The sequence below is a fragment of the Neopelma chrysocephalum genome, unplaced genomic scaffold, assembly GCF_003984885.1.
Source record: "Neopelma chrysocephalum unplaced genomic scaffold, ASM398488v2 Primary Assembly neopelma1_45, whole genome shotgun sequence".
In the NCBI taxonomy this organism is placed as follows: Eukaryota; Metazoa; Chordata; class Aves; order Passeriformes; family Pipridae; genus Neopelma; species Neopelma chrysocephalum.
In genome coordinates this window covers 1,875,815-1,898,138 of record NW_020897704.1, presented here as the reverse complement: position 1 = coordinate 1,898,138, position 22,324 = coordinate 1,875,815, and the positions used below count along the sequence as shown (strand labels likewise).

Sequence of the window (22,324 nt, the reverse complement as noted above, 5' to 3'; positions counted from 1 at the left end):
TCTAGTGGAAGGTTCCCTGCTCACAGTGGGAGGGTTGGAACTGAGTGATTTTGAAAGTCCTTTTCAATCTGGTCCATTCTATGATTCTGTGAAAGGCACTTGCAACTGAGGTTCCCACCATAGGCAAGTATCACTGTGTGCATCCCTACTAGGTATAATTTTCATGGTCACCACGTGAACCATCATCAGCTTTCTTGGCTGTAAGCTTTGCTTGCATAGCTTTCAGGCACAACTGATCTCCTTGTGACTCTGGCAATTGCAAGTGAAGCTGCAGTGCCCTTATGTATTCTGCGTGGGAAATGGTGTCAAAGAGTGGTGGCACAAGGGACAGCAAAATGTAGCTGCCCTAGGTGCAGTGTGTCTATGCAGCCACTCCAGACTAAGAGGAGATCAGTGAAGTCTGCAGCACGGGGGAAACAACTAAAATATTATAAATCTAGATAATGATTGTCAGCTAAATTCTATAGCAAATCTTGGTTAGTAGGAGTAGGTTGAAAGGAAATGATTGCAGCTGTACTGACAACCTCATTTCAGTGGAGATAGCTTTTATTTGGGTGTGATATTTACTGCATTTAGGAAAAACACATAGCAGATGCTTTCTTTCCTAATGTAACATAGTCTGCAAAATCTTGATTTTTCTTTCCAATTATAAATCTATCATTGCTATGAGCAAGTTCTAAGCAGTTAAATTTTTCTGTATTTCTTTATGTTTTCATTCTTCTGTCCAAAAATTAGGAAAGTCTGATTTTTATTTTTTCTTTCCCTCCAGAAAATATTAGTTCCTCTTCATTCTCAAAATACTTATTTTTTCTTTTTCTCTCAGGTACCAATCTGACCTTTCTGGAGTCTGTGTTTAGTTCTATATTTGGGAGGTCAGTGAGGTACTCTTGAATGCCTTCACATAAATCAGACTTTGCTTTGCTCACTGCCCGTGATTTTTGTCCCATTCCCTCTACTCCCTGAAGTAAACCAACATCCAAACCCTCTGTTGCTTGTGAAATGTTTGACAGTTCTGTCAAAGAATCCTCAATATGCTGGCCTGGACAATGAAAATACTTAACAATGCATAAAGTATTTATAACTTAAAATGAAACACACTGTAGGTGGAACTCAATGAAGAGTACATTATTGTCAGTGTTTCAGGTTTTTAAACAGGTGTCAGGCAAACAAAAGGTAAATGCCATGTTGTGCTTGTTAGATTATAAAGAATAATAAATGTGTTTGGTAAAATGTATTGGTTGGTTTTGGTAATCAAATATTTGATGCTACAAGCACTGAATTGTTGCACAATGATTATGTACACAATGTAGTGTGCACAGAGTGACAGCAAACAGAATCCATACAGACAGTGTTTTACTTGGAATAACTTCAACTTTAAGAAAATCAAAGAACAGCCAAGGTTGCTAAGTGACAGCAAAATATTTATCGTTTTTTTTAGAAAATCAAACCGGTTTATGCAATGAATACTAAAGGACAGCATATATTATGTGCCACCCACATGCTGTATAGGACATAATTAAGACCTGCATAATTCAGCACAGTAACCACAGCTATCACTTCTGTCTTTGTACTGATATTTTCTAATACTGTTTATTTAGTCTTTCTCAGAAGAAAATCTCTCAAGTAATTCACAATAAATGAGTCCTCTCTATCTCTGCTCTGAAATACAAGTATTATTTGTGTGTAGGCAGATACTGGAAGAGGAAGCAAGGTGGGGGAGAAGGAGGGGAAATAGACTGAGAATCACTGTAACCGGTTTTTTGCTTTGCAGGCTTACTCTCATCACGAGAGTGAAATGAAGCTCTTTAACAGGCAATAATGTGGCGCAGTCGGATTTTTTTCTGGAAGGAGAGGATAATGATGGGTTTAGCCTAAGGCTTTGTGCCTTGCTCTTGGCTCTCACAGAGGAACTGTGTGTGGCTTTCCAGAGTCTGGAAAAAGAGGGCTTTATCCAGAGTGGCTTTATCCAAAGCCCTCCCCACCACCATGGAGGATGGGGGAAGCTGAAGTTACAGCAGAGTTGATCTGGGGTGAAGGCTTGGGTAGCTCTTGGTTCTCAGTCAGCAAGAGACTGAGCATTGTTTCAAGTGTTGTTAGATGCTGTCCTGCCATTTTTAAGGCTCATTTGAGAAGAGGAAAGCTGCTATGTTGGGTTGACCAGTATCGCCTCACAGCTGAGTTGGGAGACCTTGCAGAGGAGACACAGGGAGGGAGTTGCTGAACTCAACATACTAGAGCATGCTACTGCAGTTGGAGTATTCAGGAAGGTGGGGAGAAAAGTAAATGTCAGTTAGATTGGCACTTAACCAGCTACCTTTAAAGGCAGAATAAAATAATAGGAAACAAAATCTAAAAAAAAAACCAACAAAGCCCGCGTAAAGCACATACATGCTCCTTTTATAGGCACGTGGAGCATAGATTGAAAGCTTGGTTTGATGTGCAAGTGGACCTGCTAAATATGTAGGGCCTTGAACACATGGTCTATTTGAATTGCTAGGAAATTATGGGCAGTTGAATTTTTATCGTCCTGGAAGTTGTGTGTTAAACTGAGCGTTGCTGTAAATGCATTGACCTGTCGAATCATCCAGATTTTGTTCTAGCTGAGGGTATGGGCAAGTGGGATGGTTAGTCCTTGACATTTCTACTCTTTTTTCTTTTTTCCTTGGCAAAGAAATTGTCAGGACAAGAAACAAAGCTACATTCAAAAAGTGTGTGAGAAGTTGACCAGAAAAGGATTTCTTTGTACCTTCATTTCTGTTCATTCAGGAGACGAAAATTTATCTCCTGGCTGAAGTGGAAGGGAGCAACAGCTGTTTGAGGGAACTCTCACTTGGCTCTTTTCCCTTCTTGTCTCAAAAAGTATTTTTGACTGAAGTTTTTCAAAAGCAACTGCTACTGTCAAAGGCATTATACAAAATGGCATAATTTTGAAATAACAGAGCTTCTAATTTTTTTGGAAGTGTTCAGGGACTTAAGGCATATTTGGTGCTACAGACAATACACATTGCAGCGTTGAGGGTTCAGGAAGTGGCTCTTTGGTTGCCTCCTCCCTATCCCTGTACCTTTGCAGTAAGAAATATTTTGTCTAGCTCTGTCTGTAATGGCAGTCATCACCTTCTGCTATTTCCCTAAAATACCCATATGGTCTGAGAAACTTAATTTCACACTACAGTGTGGGAGGAGAGAAGAAGCAATGCTGTTGCTTGTGTTAGGGTCAGGGGCTTATTGATCCTCGCAGAGATCCCGAGTCGGAGCGTGAAGACCTGCAACCTACGGTGTTCCTGAGATGGCCACAAGGTGGCAATGGCTCAGAATGTTACTGCTCCAGTACCAGCTCCTGGCTCACTGCACTTGTGGGGAATAGGGGAGTGTTGCTTACCAGCACCTGCGATGCTCGAGGGGACGAGCCAACGCACAGGCCACATGTTAACCTTGTTCATTTTTAAGCCCAGAGTTTTCTAAGGACAGTGGTGCTGTGAGTTATGTCTTTGCCAGCTGCTGTTGACTGCATATGATTAGGGCAGCAGTGAGCTGCTCTGTTTACTTAGATAGTGAGAAGCAGATGAAGATGCTCTTAATTGAGCATCAGACTCAGTGAAGCTATGGTTTTATTTTTTCCTTCTGTCTTTCAAAGAGAAATAAGCAGTATTACTGTTAAAAATGCATAGATGCTTCGTTTTTCCTTCAAAATGTTGGAATTTATTATTTAAGAAAGTAAAACTTGTGACATTGGAACAACTCTCTAAGCTGCCAGATCTACTTGAAATGCAACTTCTTATAAAAATAAGAATTTAAACACTATGTAAAATCCATTTATTGAAATTGTCTAAAGGTATGAGTGGAGCTAAACTAGAAATGCCCTTAAGTTTTAATACCCAAGTTTTACTTTAGAAGGCAAAAAGCAATTGTTTAAAGTGGTGCTCGAAGAGGATTATATTTGGATATATAAGACTTCTTTGAAATGTTAAATGCAAGGTTAGAAATGTTTTTAATAGTTAAATGCTTGAAACTCTTTCTTACCTTTGTATTACTTTGTAAATTATAGAAAGTTAAATTGCTACTGTAACTTGAAAAAGTTATTCTAAATTTAATTAAGTAGCTCTTTGAGAAGTTTACCATAAATATATGTTTTCATTCTTTGACAGTCTACTGAGATTAGCAAATGTAAAGTAGAAAAAATAATGCTACCTTTTTTGAAGGCACAGGGATGGAGGGGGAAAAAAAAAAAAAAAAAAAAAATTATCTGTTGTGTGGCTGCAATAAATTAAAAACAAATTTTAGGGCGGTTAATCTTGTTTTGCCTTAAATTTGTCTCTGCTTGTCTTCAGTTGTTTTGCAGAGTACAATCAAACCTGATATTCTGAGTCACTGGAATTTAGTTATACATTCTCCCATGAAGCAGCAGTAGTTATTTATGAAGTATCACACAGAGTTACAACAACAGATTTCATACCACTGAGAATACGCAATCCAAGTTAGCAATACAAAACTGAAGCAGGTTGATGGAAAGCAGCAGAATCAGCGAAGCTTTGCTGTACACTTCAGGTGGTATTCAGAGTTCAGTTTACATTTAGGGCTACATGAAGTAATGTAAGTTTTTTTTTATTTTACGTTTCCTGTTCATAGTTCCTTCTGTTAGAATTAAAATGTGGAAAAAGAAGCACTGACAGTAAAGATGAGAGGAAGTTGGGAGGGACTGCAAGCACAGGTCTGATGCGTATGGGTCTTGCACAGAGCAGAGTAGGAAAGGGCACATGCAATGGAAAGGTGATGGTCCTGCAGAAGGACTTTGAGCTCCATTATGTGAAGTCCTGCCAGAGAAAATGTGTCCAGGCTTACTGCCCTTAAGTTTAAGCATTTCCTTCAGGATTTTGGTTATGCGTGATGTCCTCATCTCTTGTTCCATGTTGACCAAGATGGACAACTTCAAAGGTAGCCCAGACTTCAACAAGTTGAACTGCTTGACAGTGTGCAAGAGTTAATATCCTGTACAGTCGCCTCTTTCTCTCCTTTTGCTATTGCAGCATTCCAATGCAATTACACTTTCTTTTTTCTCTGCATTTCTAAGCTGCTACTTCTACTGTTAGTTTTGTTTCCTTTTTAAATGCTGGAAATTGAAGAGTGCTAATGAATTCATTAAAAATGACCAACATTAAAAAAAAAGAGAGAGAGAGAATTCACTGTACACATAATATTCTGAGAAATAAAAAAACCAGAGGAGCTGTATGCTGCAGTAGACTACTATAAATTATTCTGTATCTTGACAGTTAATGCAACTGAGTTTCTCTTTGAAACATGTAAAATAGACTTGAGCTCATCCTTAGTGCAAGTTGTAGCTTTTCATATTTTCCACTGGAAATATTACTGGTTTTTAGTATTGTGGGAGAACTTTATTCTGCACATCTAGATTTTGCACTAAAACATTAGTAATTTAAGAAATATACAGTAATCCTAAAATGCCACTCAAACCTTAGAATTTCTTACTACCTAAAGTAGTGAATATGAAAGCCATATATAAATATTTTAAAGGCATTTCAGTTTGCTGAACTATGATGGTTAGAAATGAGAAAATTGGAATTAAATTTATGTTTCATTGCCTTATTCATAATGTTTTTGTTTCATATGTGGATAATAGATAAGCAAATCACCTAAAGAATGAAGTCTGCAAGCATGAAAACACATTTCCATAATTGTCCTGGCAGGAAGCCTGTGTATTCTTGTGGCAGAGCTGTGAATATTCCATGGGATGAAGGAGCTGCTTGCTCAGCAGTGGGGCACTGTCTGCATGAGTGCTCGTCTCTTTTGTAAGTCACAAGAGCAAGTGTGTGCTGAAAAAAGAATTCAAATCATCCTTAATGATTTGCATTTTCTGATATTTCGACTTGTCTAAAATATTTAGAAAATGAGAGAATGCATTTTAATAAGGGGAATCAAATAAGGGGAATCAAGTTTGATTTCTGTTACAAACAGCTAACATCTGTGGTGCACATTCTGTGCAAGGAATGGATGTTTGGCAGGTAGGTGGATAGATGCCATTTTTGGTGGGTGTACAGATACAATACAAATACTTCTCTCCCATTGATTTTTAACTAGCAGTGGTACAGGATGGCTTGGGTCAAGTGTTAGGCTGCTGCTCTCTGGAATTCCTACAGGAAGTTTATCCAAGTCACAGCAACCTCTGGTGAAGTTTGCTTGCCTCAACAGGAGGCTGTTTTTTTCTGTAGGGGTCTCCTGGGGCTTGTTCTGTGTTGTTAATTGTTCCATTAAGATGAGGAATAGAATTATCATGTATTTTTAACTAGCTTGGATTATTTTTTAAAGGCACAGTTCTTTGACTTTGGATTGCTACTGCCTACATTTCATTATTTTTCAGAGGATTTCTGATATCAAGTTATAGATGGCATCTAAACTGTTGTTTCCTGTCAAAATAGAACAGCTTTCAAGTGTGCAGTCAATTTGGAGAGTTTTGCAGAAAATTACTATGTTTCATAGGAGCACATGAGTCTGCAAACTTAGCAAAGTTCGTGTAGGATGAAAATCCTCCCTTAATATGAAGAAAATAGAGGTTGTCCAAGGTAGGCACATTATCAGGATAGCAGAGATTTTGCTAATTTATAAAGTGTTGTATATTAAATTACTTCAAAGTGTTGACATAAGAGACCTAAAAGCCTAAGGTCACCATATTTACTGTAGATGCCAAAAAGTTCTTCAGTAAGAAATGATTATGCCATTGGGCCAATGTTATTTGCTCCAGATTAGCCATTACAAATATAACTTTTTGCCCTCTGGGAAAATATTTCCAATTTCTGGCTATATGTTTGTTTGTTTGTTTGTTTTAATTAAGCAAAATACAGGAAGGATGAAAAAACTTTTCAATCAGTTGGTTTTGAATGTTTTATAGTGTTAAAGTTCAGGAAAGACTTTACTTGAGTTATTACGTTCTGGAAAACAACTGAAAAAACTCAACTATTTGTACCTCTTGCTTTGTTGTAATAATGTTAGTGGCAGTCTTCTTTGATGTGATATTCAAACTTCTCACAGATTTGATAGGGAGAAATATCTTACTAAGTATTTCAAGAGTTGATAGGAACCTTGGCAAAAGACCTCTGTCTGGATCCTTGGAGAGCTTTCAGGCTTTGCTTTTCCCCATAACATTAAACTTTGATAAAACTACGTTGATTGCAAGGTTTAGTCATGTAATGTGTTCTTCTAGGAGTTTGTTTTCAAAATGTACTTAACTTTGATGTGAAGTCCACCAAATGTAATTTGGTGTCAATCTTTGAACCTTTTGGCTGCTGTTACCCAAGATTAGTTGTTTCATGTCGTTCATAGTGTTATAGCATCAGTGGCTACAGATCCGTTTTCTTCACAGTGAGCATGCCTGTTGAAACATTCCAGGGGTAGTGCTGGATTACTCCAAAAAATTGAGGTATCTCAGTTGTTTTTATTCAGTTATTTGAAGGTGGAAAAAAAAGACATATTTGAAGACTGGAGCTAAGTTTTATTAGCTGGTACTGCTACCATGGGGGAGGTCAACTATTATATTCAGCATATGCATATAAAATACTGCTCATAAGTATCCATGCAGACTTACCTGTAACATGCCAAAGACACCATGGAAAGGGAGAGATTTACTTGCATGCTGTGTGCCTGCACATATGGCTGCCACAACCTGGTTTGCCGAGGTGGGACTCTGAAGAGCTGCCATACACTGAGGAACCAGGTGGCCAGGGAGCCTCTGCCTTTTCTTGCCCATTTGCGGCTTCCAAGTGTGTATAGTGCTGCTTATTTTTACTTCAAGACTAACTGCATTTATTGTTGTTCTCTCCCCTCTCCTTTTTTTCTTGCACAGCTCAACAAGCAGCAGCTGCAGTTACTGAAGGAACGTTTCCAGGCCTTTTTGAACGGTGAGACGCAAATCGTAGCAGATGAAGCATTTTGCAATGCTGTACGAAGTTACTATGAGGTGAGCTATGTGCCTTGTTTTCTGTATTATTTAAACAGTTCACAGTATGCCTGTTAGTGCAGGTACAAGGAAAGTAATTTTTAAGTTTCAAAGGCTGTGAACTTCCAAGCCTTTTAGAAACAGTTTCTTCCTACTCCAGCTTTGCCATTTTGAAAGTTGAAATCTACTGCCTGGGCACAAGAGAGAAACTGAACTGGAAAATACTCACCCTTTTTGAAGAAGGGAAAAAATAAAAAAAAAGGAAGATAAAATAAAAAAAACCCTGGTGCTAAAAATGTTTCTGGCAGCGTTTGATACAACTAGGCACCACTATCTTTATGTCCATATGTCTAAGGTACCTCTTTTAATAAGCACTTCAGTTTTAAGTTACCATCCTGAGAAATACATCTTCTGATTTTTAGTTACCATGCAGAAGGTTTTGGAGAGGACCTGCCAGTTCCCTTCCAAAAGAACAGAAGCTTTCCATGCAGCTGGGCTAGCTCTCACATTCTGTTGTGTCCTCCCAGGCATGTTCAGTGCCTTCAGTGCATATCTGTAGGTGTGGTTTGAATTGCCTAAGGGACAGGTCCCATTCCAAACTAGAGGACAGTTCACTGTCATTTTTTTAACCTCAGAAGCATATGGCTAGCAAATTAATTTCTTACTTAAGCAGATGTTACTGTGAATTCATTTTGTGCCATCTAACTGCCCAATGAATCACAAGGACTGTATGTTAAACTTCTATGTCTTTTGAGGGGCCTTTCTCCATATTTCAGTCTACCACACCTTTTTTTCCAAAATTTTTTCTTTATTTTTTTGGTATATTGTTTGTTCCTTTTCTCTGTCAGCTATTCTTTGCTAGTGAATAAGCTTTTCTTCAAGGAGAAAAAGATGTGATTTAGGTCCTAGCTTGGTTTTTGTCTACATTAAATTATATTGCACAACAAAAAGAGAGAGGGGTGGACAAATGGTTTTCCTGTTGTACTGAAATCATAGAACTCAGTGTGTAGAAACAGAACTATCTGTAGAAATCATGGAACTCAGTGTGAGTTTCTCCAAATTATAATCTAATTAATGCTGTAGTGTTTGAAATGAAGGAATTCTCATAAAAACACTTGTGAAAGGATGGGGATGGGTCTTCAGGTGAAATGAGAATATGGACACTCACAAGGTACTATGTAGGTGTGTGAGAACACTACAGAATTGTTAGAAACTAATCGATTTTTCTGTGTAACTGATGAAGAAGTTGAGACTGGGAAGAAGGAAAGTTTGGAAGACAGTGCAAGGCAAGGCTGAGCTAGTTAGCAACCCAGAGGTAGGTTTTAGAGTAGTGGAATGTCTCAAGACACTGAAGGTGGGGTAGAATTGAAAAGGATATAATGTTTATAGTTCATTCTTTTAGCACACTGGGTAAAAACTTGTTTTATTAGAGGAAGTAGCCTGCCTTTTGGAAAGGATGTGATAATGAATAAAAATGATTTTAAAATAAATGTCTAAACAGTAACTGTTCTGTTAAGATTTACTTCATGTCTCCTGTTGCTGAGATTTTTTGGGCACATTGAGAACTCTGATTTTTAGCATATCTGCTCTTGCAATGAAAGGCTACACATAATAATCTAAGATAGCCTTATAAAATGAAAGACTCAATTTTTTCAGCTATTTTCAAACATTCACTTCTTTGAATTAAGTGTACAAGTGTTCTAGGTGTCCAGTTTCAAATAGAGAATTCTAAAAATCTCAGCATCACTGTCAAGGATATGACAGCAAGGGCTAGTAGGATCTCTTCATCCTGTGTTAATACATCATGATCTGATAGATCAGCTGTAATTTGGTTCTTCAGTCTTTTTGTTTGTTTGTTTATCCCAGCCTCCCAATTCCATTTTTTGTCCTATCCACAGATTTCCTTCCATACTTGTACAACCTTTTTCAATTGTGCAGTTTGAGTCAGTGTTTGCTAGTAATTTTTAATTTCTTTTCAGGGTTGTAGTTGATAGTCACCAGTAGAGTGAATGAATAGTGCAGTGGTGGAATTCAGCTGGAGACTTAGTTCAAGCTACTGCTCCTCTTTAATGCATTTTAATGAAGTTTTATGCATCTGAGCACATACTCTCATCATTGCTTATATGTGTCTCTTGTGCTTTTTTCATTTTCTTTGTTGCTCACCTGTTGAAAATATTAATCTATATTAATTCTTCATGTGTTCTGCTGATACTGTGCTCTGATGGTTTCTATATCTACCTCATCTGGTCTGTCACATTTTCTATGTGGTGATGTTTGTTAGTAGTTTGAATTGTGGACATCTTCCTTGTTTCTGTCACACATCATCTCACAAACTTCAGTGTTAATTAACTTATACTTTAGTTGCTGGCCTACAGTTCAATTTTACCTGTCAGGGAAGGGAACAAATATGTGGTCTGCACAGTAATTATTTTATTCTGAAAATTATTAATTTGCCTTTAATCCTGTGCATTAGTCCTGGCTTCAGACTTATTAAAATATTGCTTGCAAATAGAGGGTATATTTATTACTGTAGTTGATTTCCCACTCTTTAACTTTGAATGTGAAAGAGAAGGTCTGTTTTGGGGATGTGACATAAATTCTGTATCACTAGTTGCAGGTGTTTTGAGTCACTATAATTTGTAATTACTGGGTTTGTTCAGAATGTGTCCTCTCAAAAATGTAAGAGTAAGGAACTTATTGCTCAGTCTTTGATTTACTTTTCTATAAATATTTTCAGAAAAAGCAATTTATTTGCTAAATAAATAAGAATTTCAGCATTAATTTCACTGTGATGTAAGAGTAATGGTTTTTAAGACTTACTAGGAATAATCTGGCATTGGTTTTCATTTATCTTAAAAATGTAGTAGGAAAAAAAATCATAGGAAAAGTTACATAAACTTCTCTTTAATTCTCTAGAAATTATTATGTTCATGTTCTGTGTAGTCTCCCCCTAGCATGCCACCACACTTTCTGAAAGTCTCACTGAAATTTAGCATGTTTCATTTTTGTATATGTGTAATTATGATTGGCTTGAGGAATGATTTCCTGTTCCATCCCAGTTTCAGCAAAGGCATGGAAACGTTTACAGTTCTCTTTCTGAAATAATTCTCTCAGAATTAGCATGGGGGGGTTTTTTGGTTTTGGTTTTGGTTTGGTTTGGGATTTTGTTGTTTGTTTGTTTGTTTGTTTTTGAAAATTCCATTTCAGACATTGAGCCAGATTCTTATTGGTAGAACATCAGATGCTGGTACTGTGTTTCAGATAAAGAGGAAAATTCAATCATATGGCAATTTTTTATAAGTAATTGTATCTAAAATAGTAGATAATCTTTCATTCATCAATTCTTGCATGCTCTTTCATTGAGGTTGGAAAATATTCTTGTGCAGAGCCCTAGTAGGTTCATTCACCACCTCTAATATACTTACCTTTAATAGGTATGCATCTCTCTTGGGCTAAATTCACAGTGCTAATTCTTTAGTCTTGAATTTATGCAGTCTTAGATATCATTAAAATGGGTGTAAAGAACTATAATGAATGTTTGAAATACTGTGGAAAATTTTCAAATTGTAATGATTTTAAGTTCTCAGGTTTTCAACTCTCTGCTTACAGCAATGCAAAACTGCAAGAAATGTTATATACTGGTCTTTTTCCTGTTTTTCTTGCTGCTTCATTTTAAATATGTGGTTCTAAATCATAATTACTGCATGCTGCTTAAATCTGAATATTAAATACAGGATCTGTAGCAGTGTGAGGCATTTGCAGAATTTAAAATCAGATTTAGTTCAACTGTACCAGTTTGCCTGTGATACAGACATCATATTTAACTTACTTTCTATTTAAATTGAGGTGTTATAGTCCTTGGCAAATTAAATTGTTGTCTGCCACAGCCAGGCCGTAGGAAAGAGCTGAGGTATGGCCAATAGCAAAAATTGATGAAGCAGGAGATTTGGATACAAACCTAGGTAATAGCTAGGCACTGGCAAGTTGGAGGAGGGGTTTAAAAAAGATGAACTGAAAGTAGAAAACAAAGAAAATCAAAAATAAGAGCATAGGAACCATGTCATAGAATTACAGAATGATTTTGGTTGGAAGGGACCCTATAGATCATGTAGCCCAACCCACCTGCCACAGGCAGGGACATCTTTCACTAGTTTAAGTTGCTCAAAGTCCCATCTAACTTGACTTTGAGGACTTCCAGTGATGTGGCATCTACAGCTTTTCTGGACAATCTGTTCCAGTATTTTACTGCCCTTATTATAAAAATTTCTTCCTTACATCCAACCCAAATCTACCCTTTACAGCTTCCTAGGTGGTAACAGAAAGCCTTTCCCTTCCCTCTTACCAGTGTAGGTGGGTGGCACCTTTCAGCTTCTGTAGTAAGTAGACCAAGTGTCCTTCAATTACCAACCTTCTTTGGTACCAAATCCTGAGCTGCTAATGCAAGTCTTTTCACTTATCCTTAGAAAAGGATGAATTGTGTTTATGGGAGATTTTTTATATTAAGACATTAAGATGTTGTGTTTCTCTGTAAAGAAGTTGAGGTATTTCTGTAAAGAAAGGAGTGAAACAATGCTATTTCTACCCATGATTCTGGATAATTGGTCTGAAGATTTTTTGCATGGAAGTGAGGGGCAAAAGGGTCTTACTGATGAAATCAGAGAAAGGAACTGGCTTTCTGGACTGTGGTACTTAGGTTACTTTTACAGTTTGATTTTTAATATCAGCTATTTTATTCAAGGCAACAAAAGGCATTGTTGATCCTGATGAATATTTCAGAGATGAAGATGACACCTAAAGGAACCAAAATGCATTCATTAGAATCAAAACATAGTACACACAAAATAAATAGTAATTAAATGTTGGAACGTTCTGTTTTTATATTATTGGGGGAAAATAATGAAATTGGTGGATTAAACATTTATTTAAATTCGTTAGACTAATAAGTGTAGAAGCTAACAGGGTTTCAGGGCATAAATTCATTGGTTTTGGCTTTCATTTTTCTCAAAAGTCATAATTGGCATATGCATGTATTTAAGGATATGGGCTTTTTGCTCTGCTCAAATTCTCTTCAAAAACCTGAGTACTAGGCTAGCGTGGGATTTATTGTTGGTACAGTCTCATTTGGAGAAGCTGTTTCAAAAGGATGTTTTCTTACATTAATCTTGTGTTTTACCTTGCAAGGAAGCCTTTCCACACCAAATGTATTTGTAGTTGCACTTATTAGCACTTAGTTTATTTCCTTCCAGTTGCTTTAAAACATTGGCAGACTCGAGGTCGGTGTAATGTTTGCATGGGGACTTATTTTAAAGGTCTGTTTTAGGCCAGGTCTTTAAAAAGCTTCAAAAACATGGGTTTAGGCCACTTCCAAGATAGATGCATAACAGAGGTTTATCTAGGTCATCCATTTTGTTGAAGAAGCTCTAATGCCTTCAGTGTTTTGGATCACCAATCACAATTTGGCACGTAGTGGAGATTGCCTCAGTGTTAGCAGTCTATTTTCCTGGAAGAAGTGAGGGGGAGATAAGATACAACAAATTAAAACATGCTTTTCATGATCTCAACCTCTTCCTGCTAAGGAGAGACCCGATAGAGTGGAGCTGCAGGCTTTGTGATTCACGGCTTTCTTTTGAAAGGCTGTTGTATTGCTGTTGCGTGGAAAGTGTATCATTGCTGAAATCCACAAAGTCTCTTGCATTACACGTAGCTACATGTAACTATTCATTTTCAAAGACCGGAAATCTGCTTTTCACTTCCACCTGTATAGTGTCAGAGGTGCTACACATCTGCACAGAATAGCTGTTCAAACTGTGTCTATCCAGTCTCTTTGGACACCGGTATTTGTGGCTGATCACTGTTAATTTGTCTGATGATGTCATAGGGTTTCTATGTTAGCATTGTTGTAACAGACTTGTATTTCAAACTTCTAAATGAGGTAGATAGTTGATGGATGGAGTTTAGTGCATTAGTTACATCAGTCCTTTGATTTGGAAGTTGTGTGTGCTGATAGGAAGAGAGAAAGGAATGGCCCATTGAATTTAGATGAAAAAAAATTCCAGTGCTGGTATCCTTTTTGTTCGTTTTGTGACTACTGTTGTCCCAGACAAAGAAGGATTCCTTGTAGGTCTGACTCTTCACCACAGAGATAATTAGTGTTGGGTAGTGAGGTGTCTCTCTAATGTAGTAAGCATTATGTGACATTAGTTACTTGTTTATTAGATAAATTCTGAATGTCTGTTAATATGAACAAACCAATTAGAAAATCAGGAATGGTTTGAACTGTTACACGACAGTGAATTAGGTCTGCTTTGCTTAACTGTTTTCTCCTAATCCCAGTGCTGTTTAACTCAGTCTCAGAGTTAACTTATGTGGACCTTGGTTTTGCAGTTAACAGCATGTTGCACTGAGGCACAGACTATACACATTTTTTTTGATCTTGTCTTCTGGGCAACTAAAAGCAGTGGGGATTTTTTCAGCTAGCCTGATACTAGCAAGAACTGTGACAGTTTAATATATCTGCCAAAATCTTGCAGGAGATATTACCGTTTTACTCTTTTTTTTTTTTAATCTGAAAATCATTATTTGGAAGGATTTTTCTTTTGCTAGATGATGAAAGGATGGCAACTTTTGATCCTTTTAAGTTATTCTTCCTGATGCCTTTTCCAGGTCTCAGGACAGAGCTGACTTCAAAGCCCTTTGGATGTGGAAAATATTTCAGTAAGAGTCATGTTAATGCCAATGAATTTTCCTTTATGCCTTTATGTTGTGATGTCTGTGTGTTCCAGTCAGCAGTATCTCAGGGACTCTCCAAATCAATGGCGAGCAACAGGACACTTTTTTTTCCTTTCACCAGTCAAACAGATACTTAGATATATAGCAAATTGCTCTCTCTCTCCATGACCAGAGGGAGGCATGTAGTTTCATGTAATATCACACTTGAAGTGTCTCTGTACAAGACAAGTGAAAATTCCTACAAGATTCCTATGAATTCCATTTGAGCCAAAGTTATTCCAATCAGGATCTCTGTCACCTGTCTCTGTAGGTTCTAGAATTTTCTCACATAATTTCTTTAGGCTTCAAGTTTGGATTAGCAATCTGCTGTAGAAAGTTGCCATATTATTTCTAATTAATCATTTCACTGAATAGCAAGCAACTACTATCTAAATGAGTTTTTGATCTTCAAAAACACAAAAACCTCTGCAAAACCCAAACAATAAAACCCAAACCAATGAACCAACCAAACACCCCAAACCCAACCCCTTAAGCAAACGGGTAGTAAAGGAGAAAACCTCCAATTTTCATGTGCCTTAGATTGAATTTCTAGGGCTGACATTTACTCTGTATATTTTTTCGCTTACCCTTGGATTTCTACATGGTGGGATAAATAACTTTTGTTTGCATATTTTGATTGAACCTCTCTGTCGCTTTTTTACTTTGTGTTACAAAGCTTTACCTGTCAAATCCTTAGAGATGTGTGACTTGTCAAAATCTTTTAAACTTTAAAGTAATGTCTTGAAAAAGTGGCATTTTGTCTCAGGGGTGAATTTATAATCTCTGAGTAAACTAAGCTAGTGAAAACATGGCAGTAAGGGATAAAAAAGGTCAGCAAATGCATGGCTGAAATCCAGAAATCAGTAAATGAGAGGTGAGATTTTAAATTCTCACTGATCTCTCAACCCCATTTCATATCTGTTATGTTACTAATTTCAAAAGACAACAACAAATTATTATATCCAGAGAATTGTGTAGGTAGAACACAGATAGCGATGATGTTAGTATTTTCTAAGTGATGATTTTCAAGTTTTGATTGATCTACATTTCCCACCATGGGGTATTTTTGAAAAGCCACATTGGAAAACAGGATTATTCTCAAGCTTTTATTTTCTAAAGTACCATAGAGATGACTTTTTCTATTTCATGTTGCCTTTAAAAAGTTTTACTGCTCAAAGAGCAAACAAGAGGTTTCTTCAAAATTAAATGTAGGCATAAAATTTGTATCCGCGCAAGATTCTCAACAAGAAACAACATTATCTTAAACAGAGCATACTAAGAGAAATAGATTACCCAGTCTGTTCCAGTTAGTAAATACTGCTTTGAGCACTGCTAGTGAACAGTAACTACCTCATTAAGGAAACTTTCTTTCCACTTTGCCTTGCAATAAAACCATTTCTCCTAATTTCCCAGTTCAGTTTTTCTTATTATCTTAAGCTCATTGCATTAACTTAAGCTTGTTGTTTGTTAAATGTGAATTGTACAATCTCTTCTCTTATTGTATTATCCTTCGTATAATATCCTTCGTGTCTGTCCTGTGCCGCCTTAGCAAAACGAAAATACTGAGCAAATTCCAAATTCTTAATCTGTAGTATAGAATTTGATATCGGGCATTTATTATGATCCCTCTTTGGACCTTTCACTTTTCTCATTTCTTAGGGTTTCAAACAGAGCCCCAAATCCTGGTACAGTTCTGATACTTTGAGATACTTTATGTTTGAGATGTTTTAGTCCTGTATTTCCTTTCACCCAGATAGGTGGTGGTCCTTACAGAAGTGAGAGATCAGAAGGCATTTGAATTTTAAGAATAATGTAAAGGAAGGAAAATATGTCTGCAGGTGTTTTGAGCAGGTGTCTAGAGCAGCTGTACACAGAGTTACCCTGTCTGTACCTCAGTTAGCTTGTCCAGAACTGTCTGCTTGCCAGCATGTTGTCCCAAAGGTGTGCTCCAACATTCAGAGATGAGTCCCACACAGCCTGCCTACTTGCACAGTTGTCAGTGACTGGCAAGGTGGTTAAAGACTGTGTTGCTGATTTGTTTGGTTTCTTTCTTTTTTTCTTATGAAATAGTCAAAAGATGCACTTCTGCATCTCCACTTACAGATCCATCTAATCCTAGATGTGTGTGTGATTGAATTTCTCTGGACATTTTTGAGTTTCTTGATATTTTCAGAACTTACGGCAAAATAAATGTTAAGATGCTCACCTGTGCCCTGCTACTAGGGCAGCACTACCCAGCTAGAAAGCTATGGCTGGGTGCTTGGGACCTGTGAGCATCACATAACTTTCACCATTTTCCCTCAGTTTGAAATGTCAGCATGCTGGTTTGCAGCCCAGCATGAGAAAATAAATAATCTCCTGGGGATGAGACCTTGATGTTTTTGTTGCATTTAAGTTTTCTGTTCTTGGTGTACCTTTCTCAAACTAGGAAGGGTTTTCCTTTGAGAGCAGCAGTCATCCTTTTTTTCTATGTGTTTATGTCTCTGCAATTTTCACAATGATAAATATGCTCCATGAATAATATGTGATTCTGCTCCTTGTATGCAGGTATTACTGCAGCAGAGCCTTCCACGTCTAAGAGTAAAAAGTACTTTAATCTACTTTAATCAGACATGAGGTTTCAATTTCAGTGAAATCCAAGCTTTTCTCAAATCTTTATTCCTGAATGGGCGTAAACACACACTTATCTCCCTGTTTTGCGTCTATTCACTCGCAAGTCTTCTATAATCTTTCTTTGAACGTTAACAATAAAAGGAGTCAGTCTATGTATTAGATTACAGCTTGTTTATTTGGTCTTTCTTAGTTGATCTCCTTGGTTTGTTTATGTCCAGAGTCTAGAATGCTGTGGTAGAAATCTGTGGGCAAATTACAAGAGTCAATATTGTAATACTGTTCCTTAACTGTTTTACTGGTTGTCTCTGAATGCAATTCGGTTTGTAATGCTTTCGAGAGTATTTCCTTTGTAAGTAGTTGAATTAGATGGAAGCAAAATGAAACAAAGCAAAGCTAAGTGTCTAGTTCTGTACTGTTTTTCTTGCACTGTTGTAATGAGCTGTGACACATACAGTGTGATCAGTAGTACTGAAATGCCCACTGAAATCCCTTTGGCTTTACACTTTGTCATCTCTTGCACCTTCTTCTAGGGCACTAGTGCAGCAGTCTCTTATTTGAGATGAATCTGTACATTACTAAATATCCTTTATTTTTGCCTTCAGTTAAGTAATTTTATAATTTTAAAGTCTAACCTTTTGTAATGGAAACCAAGTTACCTTTTTTTCCTTGGCTTTTGAGCTTTAGGTAGCTCAATAAAACTTACTGGAAAACTATGAAAAAACCTCACATAGCCAAATAATTTACCAAACTTGATTTTAAAACGGACAATGAGCAATTACAAGTTTCCCAAACTTATTAACATTCAAGCGACAATATTTTGTCAGATCAAAATCCGAGGTATTCAGTATCCTTTCTCAGATACCGCCAGATCAAAGATTTCTGATGAAAAAACAGGGCAGGGCAGGCGCATACCATGATTTCCATGAGTATTCTCCTTTATTCCAGCCATCAGGGCTTAGGATGATCCTCTACCTGTCCACCTTTCCATCACTGGTAAGAGCATAAGGCAATTAACCAGTTCTTCAATTTTGTCTTTCAAAAACCAGAAGAACTTGTGGTTACTGTGTTTGTATTCTATGCAGGCACTTCTGTGTCTGGAAAATGAGCCTTGTATCAGTTGTCAAAATGTTTCCTTTTCTCATTTCTCAGAAGTTTTTTTGGAGGGGGGGAGGGGATATGGGTGAAGTTTTAGAAGCCTTGTTGTCTTATCTCCAGAATCATTTACTTTCCTCATCACTACTGTAGTGGAGGTGATTTTAGTTGCTCTCTGACCATTCTTTCTCGATTTGGGTTGGGAGGGAACAATGGACTTAGAGAAGTGATCTTAAAGTACAAATGTTTCTTCTGGACAGTGATGTCCTGTCCTAACCATTATCCAAATGTTCAATTGTGAAAAGACCAAGTAAGCTGGTCCTTGAGGCCCCAGTAATTGATGTAATTCATGTAGCTGGAGAAAAAAGTTCTTTTGAAACACAGGTTCTGATCTGCAGCAGTAATTGGTGATTAATTGTAAACGATCCCTGTTGCCTTATTCCAACTCTCAGCCTCTGAATGCTCTTCAGTTATGCAGCAAATACAATGGAGAAAATGAAACAATGGAACTAAAAGAAGCGATGCTTTCCATTTATCTCCCTCTGTTTCACTCATGCTTTGAGTTGACGGGCCTTCTCTGCCTTGATCTTGGCAATGGGCTCAGAGGGGAATAAGAGTGAGTATATGTCAAAGTGTGCTGGGAACCCACAGCTTCACCACAGCTGTGCAGCTCACTGTGATGTTTTTAGCTCTCCTTCCCTCTTGGAATAGTGAGCACATCCATAAAGGCTCACTGGGAAGTAAGCTAAAGCTTTCATCTTCAGCTTAAAAGAGATTTACCACTTTTCTAATCCAACTAGCAGTGTGTACTGCTTCAGAAAGTCAGTCTCTGCTGCTGATGAACTGATGAAGAAGGAAAAGGTAAAATATCCTTCCTCCCTACTTGAGTTCTCTTGTTGTCACCATTATGTCACCATTATACTACTCTAAATGTAGCATAGGTCAAGGCTGTTGTTGAACTTCAAAACTAAGACTGAAAGGAAGGACAGATCCAAGTCCACACCAATCACAAGCCCTGAAGAGAAGATGAATAGAAGTCCCAAGACTAGTCGTCACCCTTATGTGACTAACGAGTCTCACTGTTAGAGAAGTGAGCTCTAAACACACAGGACTCATGCTAATGGCCATTGGCCCAGGTATGTACGGATGCTAAAGTCCTTTTTATGGATACCTCTGAAACAAGAGTTGAGATGTCAGCAGGATCTACTTAAAAAATACTACTCTCTCCTGAAAGGATGCCTTATTTCTGACATTACACAAGGAGAACTCTCTTACATTTGAGGATGAACCCAGAAGGAGTAGGTAGTTTTTGTTTCCTTGGCAATATCACAAAGATGGGTCTGAGAACTGCAGGTGGGCCGTGATCATGCCAATGTGCCAGCCTCATCATCATCATGACCCAGCATGTGCTCAGCTTGTATCTAACTGCATTCTGTAGGTCTCTGAGGAGGAGACTGAATTGTCTGCCAGCATTGCTAGACAATTGGATGATGCAGAGGTCAGACTTCTGTAACTAAAAAATGACAGCAAGAGAGGAAAAACTTACATGTGAGAGCTTTTGTAACTATTTTAAAACAGCCTGTGGAACAAAGGTAAGGCCTCTTTGAATAGGAGTCAGTGAGAAATTTCCAAGCAGTTGAGGGAAAGATACTTTAACTTGTTATGAAATGCAGATTTTGATTCTGTCATTAACTCTGAGAAGAATTGTGTATATCACTTCAGAATCAGATTGATCACTGTAGGTGTCTTCAGGCTTAGCATTGTTTTATGGCTCTTGATCTGAATATGCATAGTAATTTCTTCTGACTTAAAATATGAAGACTTGCAGTGGCTGTAGGCTTCATAGTAATTCTTTCTTTAAACCCAATTTCCTCTACTTAAAGGGAAGGTACATCTGTCTTTCCTCAAGTGAGACAGGAGGATAATGCTACTTCCAAAACATGTTCATGAACCATTAAGAAGTTGAGTAAATTGTCCTGAAGGTCAAAACTGTGTGGGTAAATAACGTGCTACAGGAACTGGAGTAACCCCAGTAGTCAAGGAACGAGACACTTCTTTTAGATTAAATACATGAGCCCTGTGATTGTCTATGAGCCCAGACCCAATCCTTCAAAAATATAATAATGACAATGAATACTGGTGGCAGGGGAGTCTGCAAAGCATAAGCAGGTAGAGAGGGGGGAAAACCTTTCTTAATGAAAGCTCTTAAAATGTACTGAGGTTAACAATGTAGAAAACATTGCTTATGAAACAGTCTACAAATTTAATTTTTTGAGATGGTCTTGATTTGGCTGTTAGCCTAAGTTAGAAGAGATGTTAATGAATTTTAAGTTGATGATGTTAAACTGTCAGAAAAGGTTATGGTTAAACAGCAGTGTGGACATGTTAACAACTTTAAAGCCAACGTTCCCTTTCCACTCAACAGATTATGACACAGGAGTTGGTGATTTGAAAAAGAAATCTACTTTTCCTGTCAAAATAGTGTTATAGCTAGCCTGGTGACAGCCTGTGAGTTGGAATTTAATTTCTTACCTTCAGCATGAAATGCATGACCCTTAGTATTCATACTAAAGCAGCATTGCTACCTTTTTATCATCTTTTTCTTGGCATAGAGCAGGTGGCAGAAAGGTCTCATCTGCCTGCTGCATGTTCAAATCCATTGCTTTGTTTGAGGAAATGCCCAGGACTTCAGTGTCCAGCATTCTTCTCTTTGGATACCAATGTAACAATAGAATAATTTGAACTAATGTAAGTATTTAGCTCACTCTTTGTTGGTTCTTTAAAATGTTTACTTGTTTACCTTTAAAACATATTTCTAAAATGGGCCAATCTGTGATCCTGAAACAGTTCCTGTCCTGGTTGAAATCATTTGGAGACAGAAGCCCATTGCAATTCAGAGATTCCGAATGAGTGCAAAATACCTAAATTACTGTGGTGGGTGGGTGTGTGGGGTGTGTGGTTTTTTGCTTGTTTGTTTGTTTGTTTTTTTCATTTTGTTCATTAACTGAGTAAGCTTTATAGTGAAAGAAGGTAAAGCGGGTTTGGAATACATAGAAGCTTAAAATGGAAGTCTGAAAAAGTCACAAAATTACACTTCTAAAGGTGATTTCTGTAAAATGTTCTTGGAGCACTTGCAGAACTCATGTAGCTGTGTGACCCAGAGATCCAGCTGTTACTTTTCAGCCTATCGTGAGTCAGACAGATGGCCTAAGCATGGCCCATTAATGAAATAAAATGTATTCATGAAGAACAACTACAAGGGAGGCTGTTTACATTTAAAATTCAGCACGCATTTAGCTAATTAATAGAGCTTCACCAAGGGACTCATCACATTACAGCCTCCAGAAATTTATTTATTCTGGACTATAGCAGCATATCAGGCTACATTTTGGCAAAATGCTAAGGTTCTGGTGCTTGCATTTGGATTGACAGGGCTGTTTAAACTAGAAATACCCCTCAATTTGTTAGATCTGTGCCAAGTTTCAACACGTCCTGTGCAAGGCCCAGAAACCAGCCTTCTTTCTTACATGGAGGTTGGTTTAAATTTGTTTTGAGTTCCTGAACTATAAGCAGACGTGGTGTTTTAAAAAGCAGGATTTAAAACAGATTTTTCCAGTGATTATCTGTTCAGACAAAGGGTGAATAACGGACCAAAAGTCTATGGGAATTCTATGTGCCTAGAATCATAGAATATCCTGAGCTGGAAGGGACCCACAAGAATCATCCAAGCCCAACTCCTGGCCCTGCACAGAACAGCCCCAAGAATCACACCATTTGTCCAAATGCTTCTTGAACTCTGTCTGGCTTCGTCCTGTGACTACGTCCCTCAGGAGCCTGTTCCAATGCCCACTCAGCTTTTGGGTGAAGAACCTTTTCTTAATATCGAACCTAAACCCTCCCTGACAT

The 22,324-nt window shown here is 37.6% G+C and overlaps 1 protein-coding gene across 22 annotated transcripts in view; it reads left to right on the top strand.

Annotated features, from left to right (window-relative positions):
* The window catches only part of CADPS2 (calcium dependent secretion activator 2), a 294,545-nt gene that overhangs the window by 54,877 nt on the left and 217,344 nt on the right, over nt 1–22,324 (top strand). For all 22 annotated transcript variants that reach the window (XM_027679163.1, XM_027679152.1, XM_027679160.1 and 19 more), the window contains exon 2: nt 7,853–7,966. In XM_027679163.1, the coding sequence (XP_027534964.1) occupies nt 7,853–7,966 (114 nt within the window). The remainder of the gene's footprint in view (nt 1–7,852; nt 7,967–22,324) is intronic.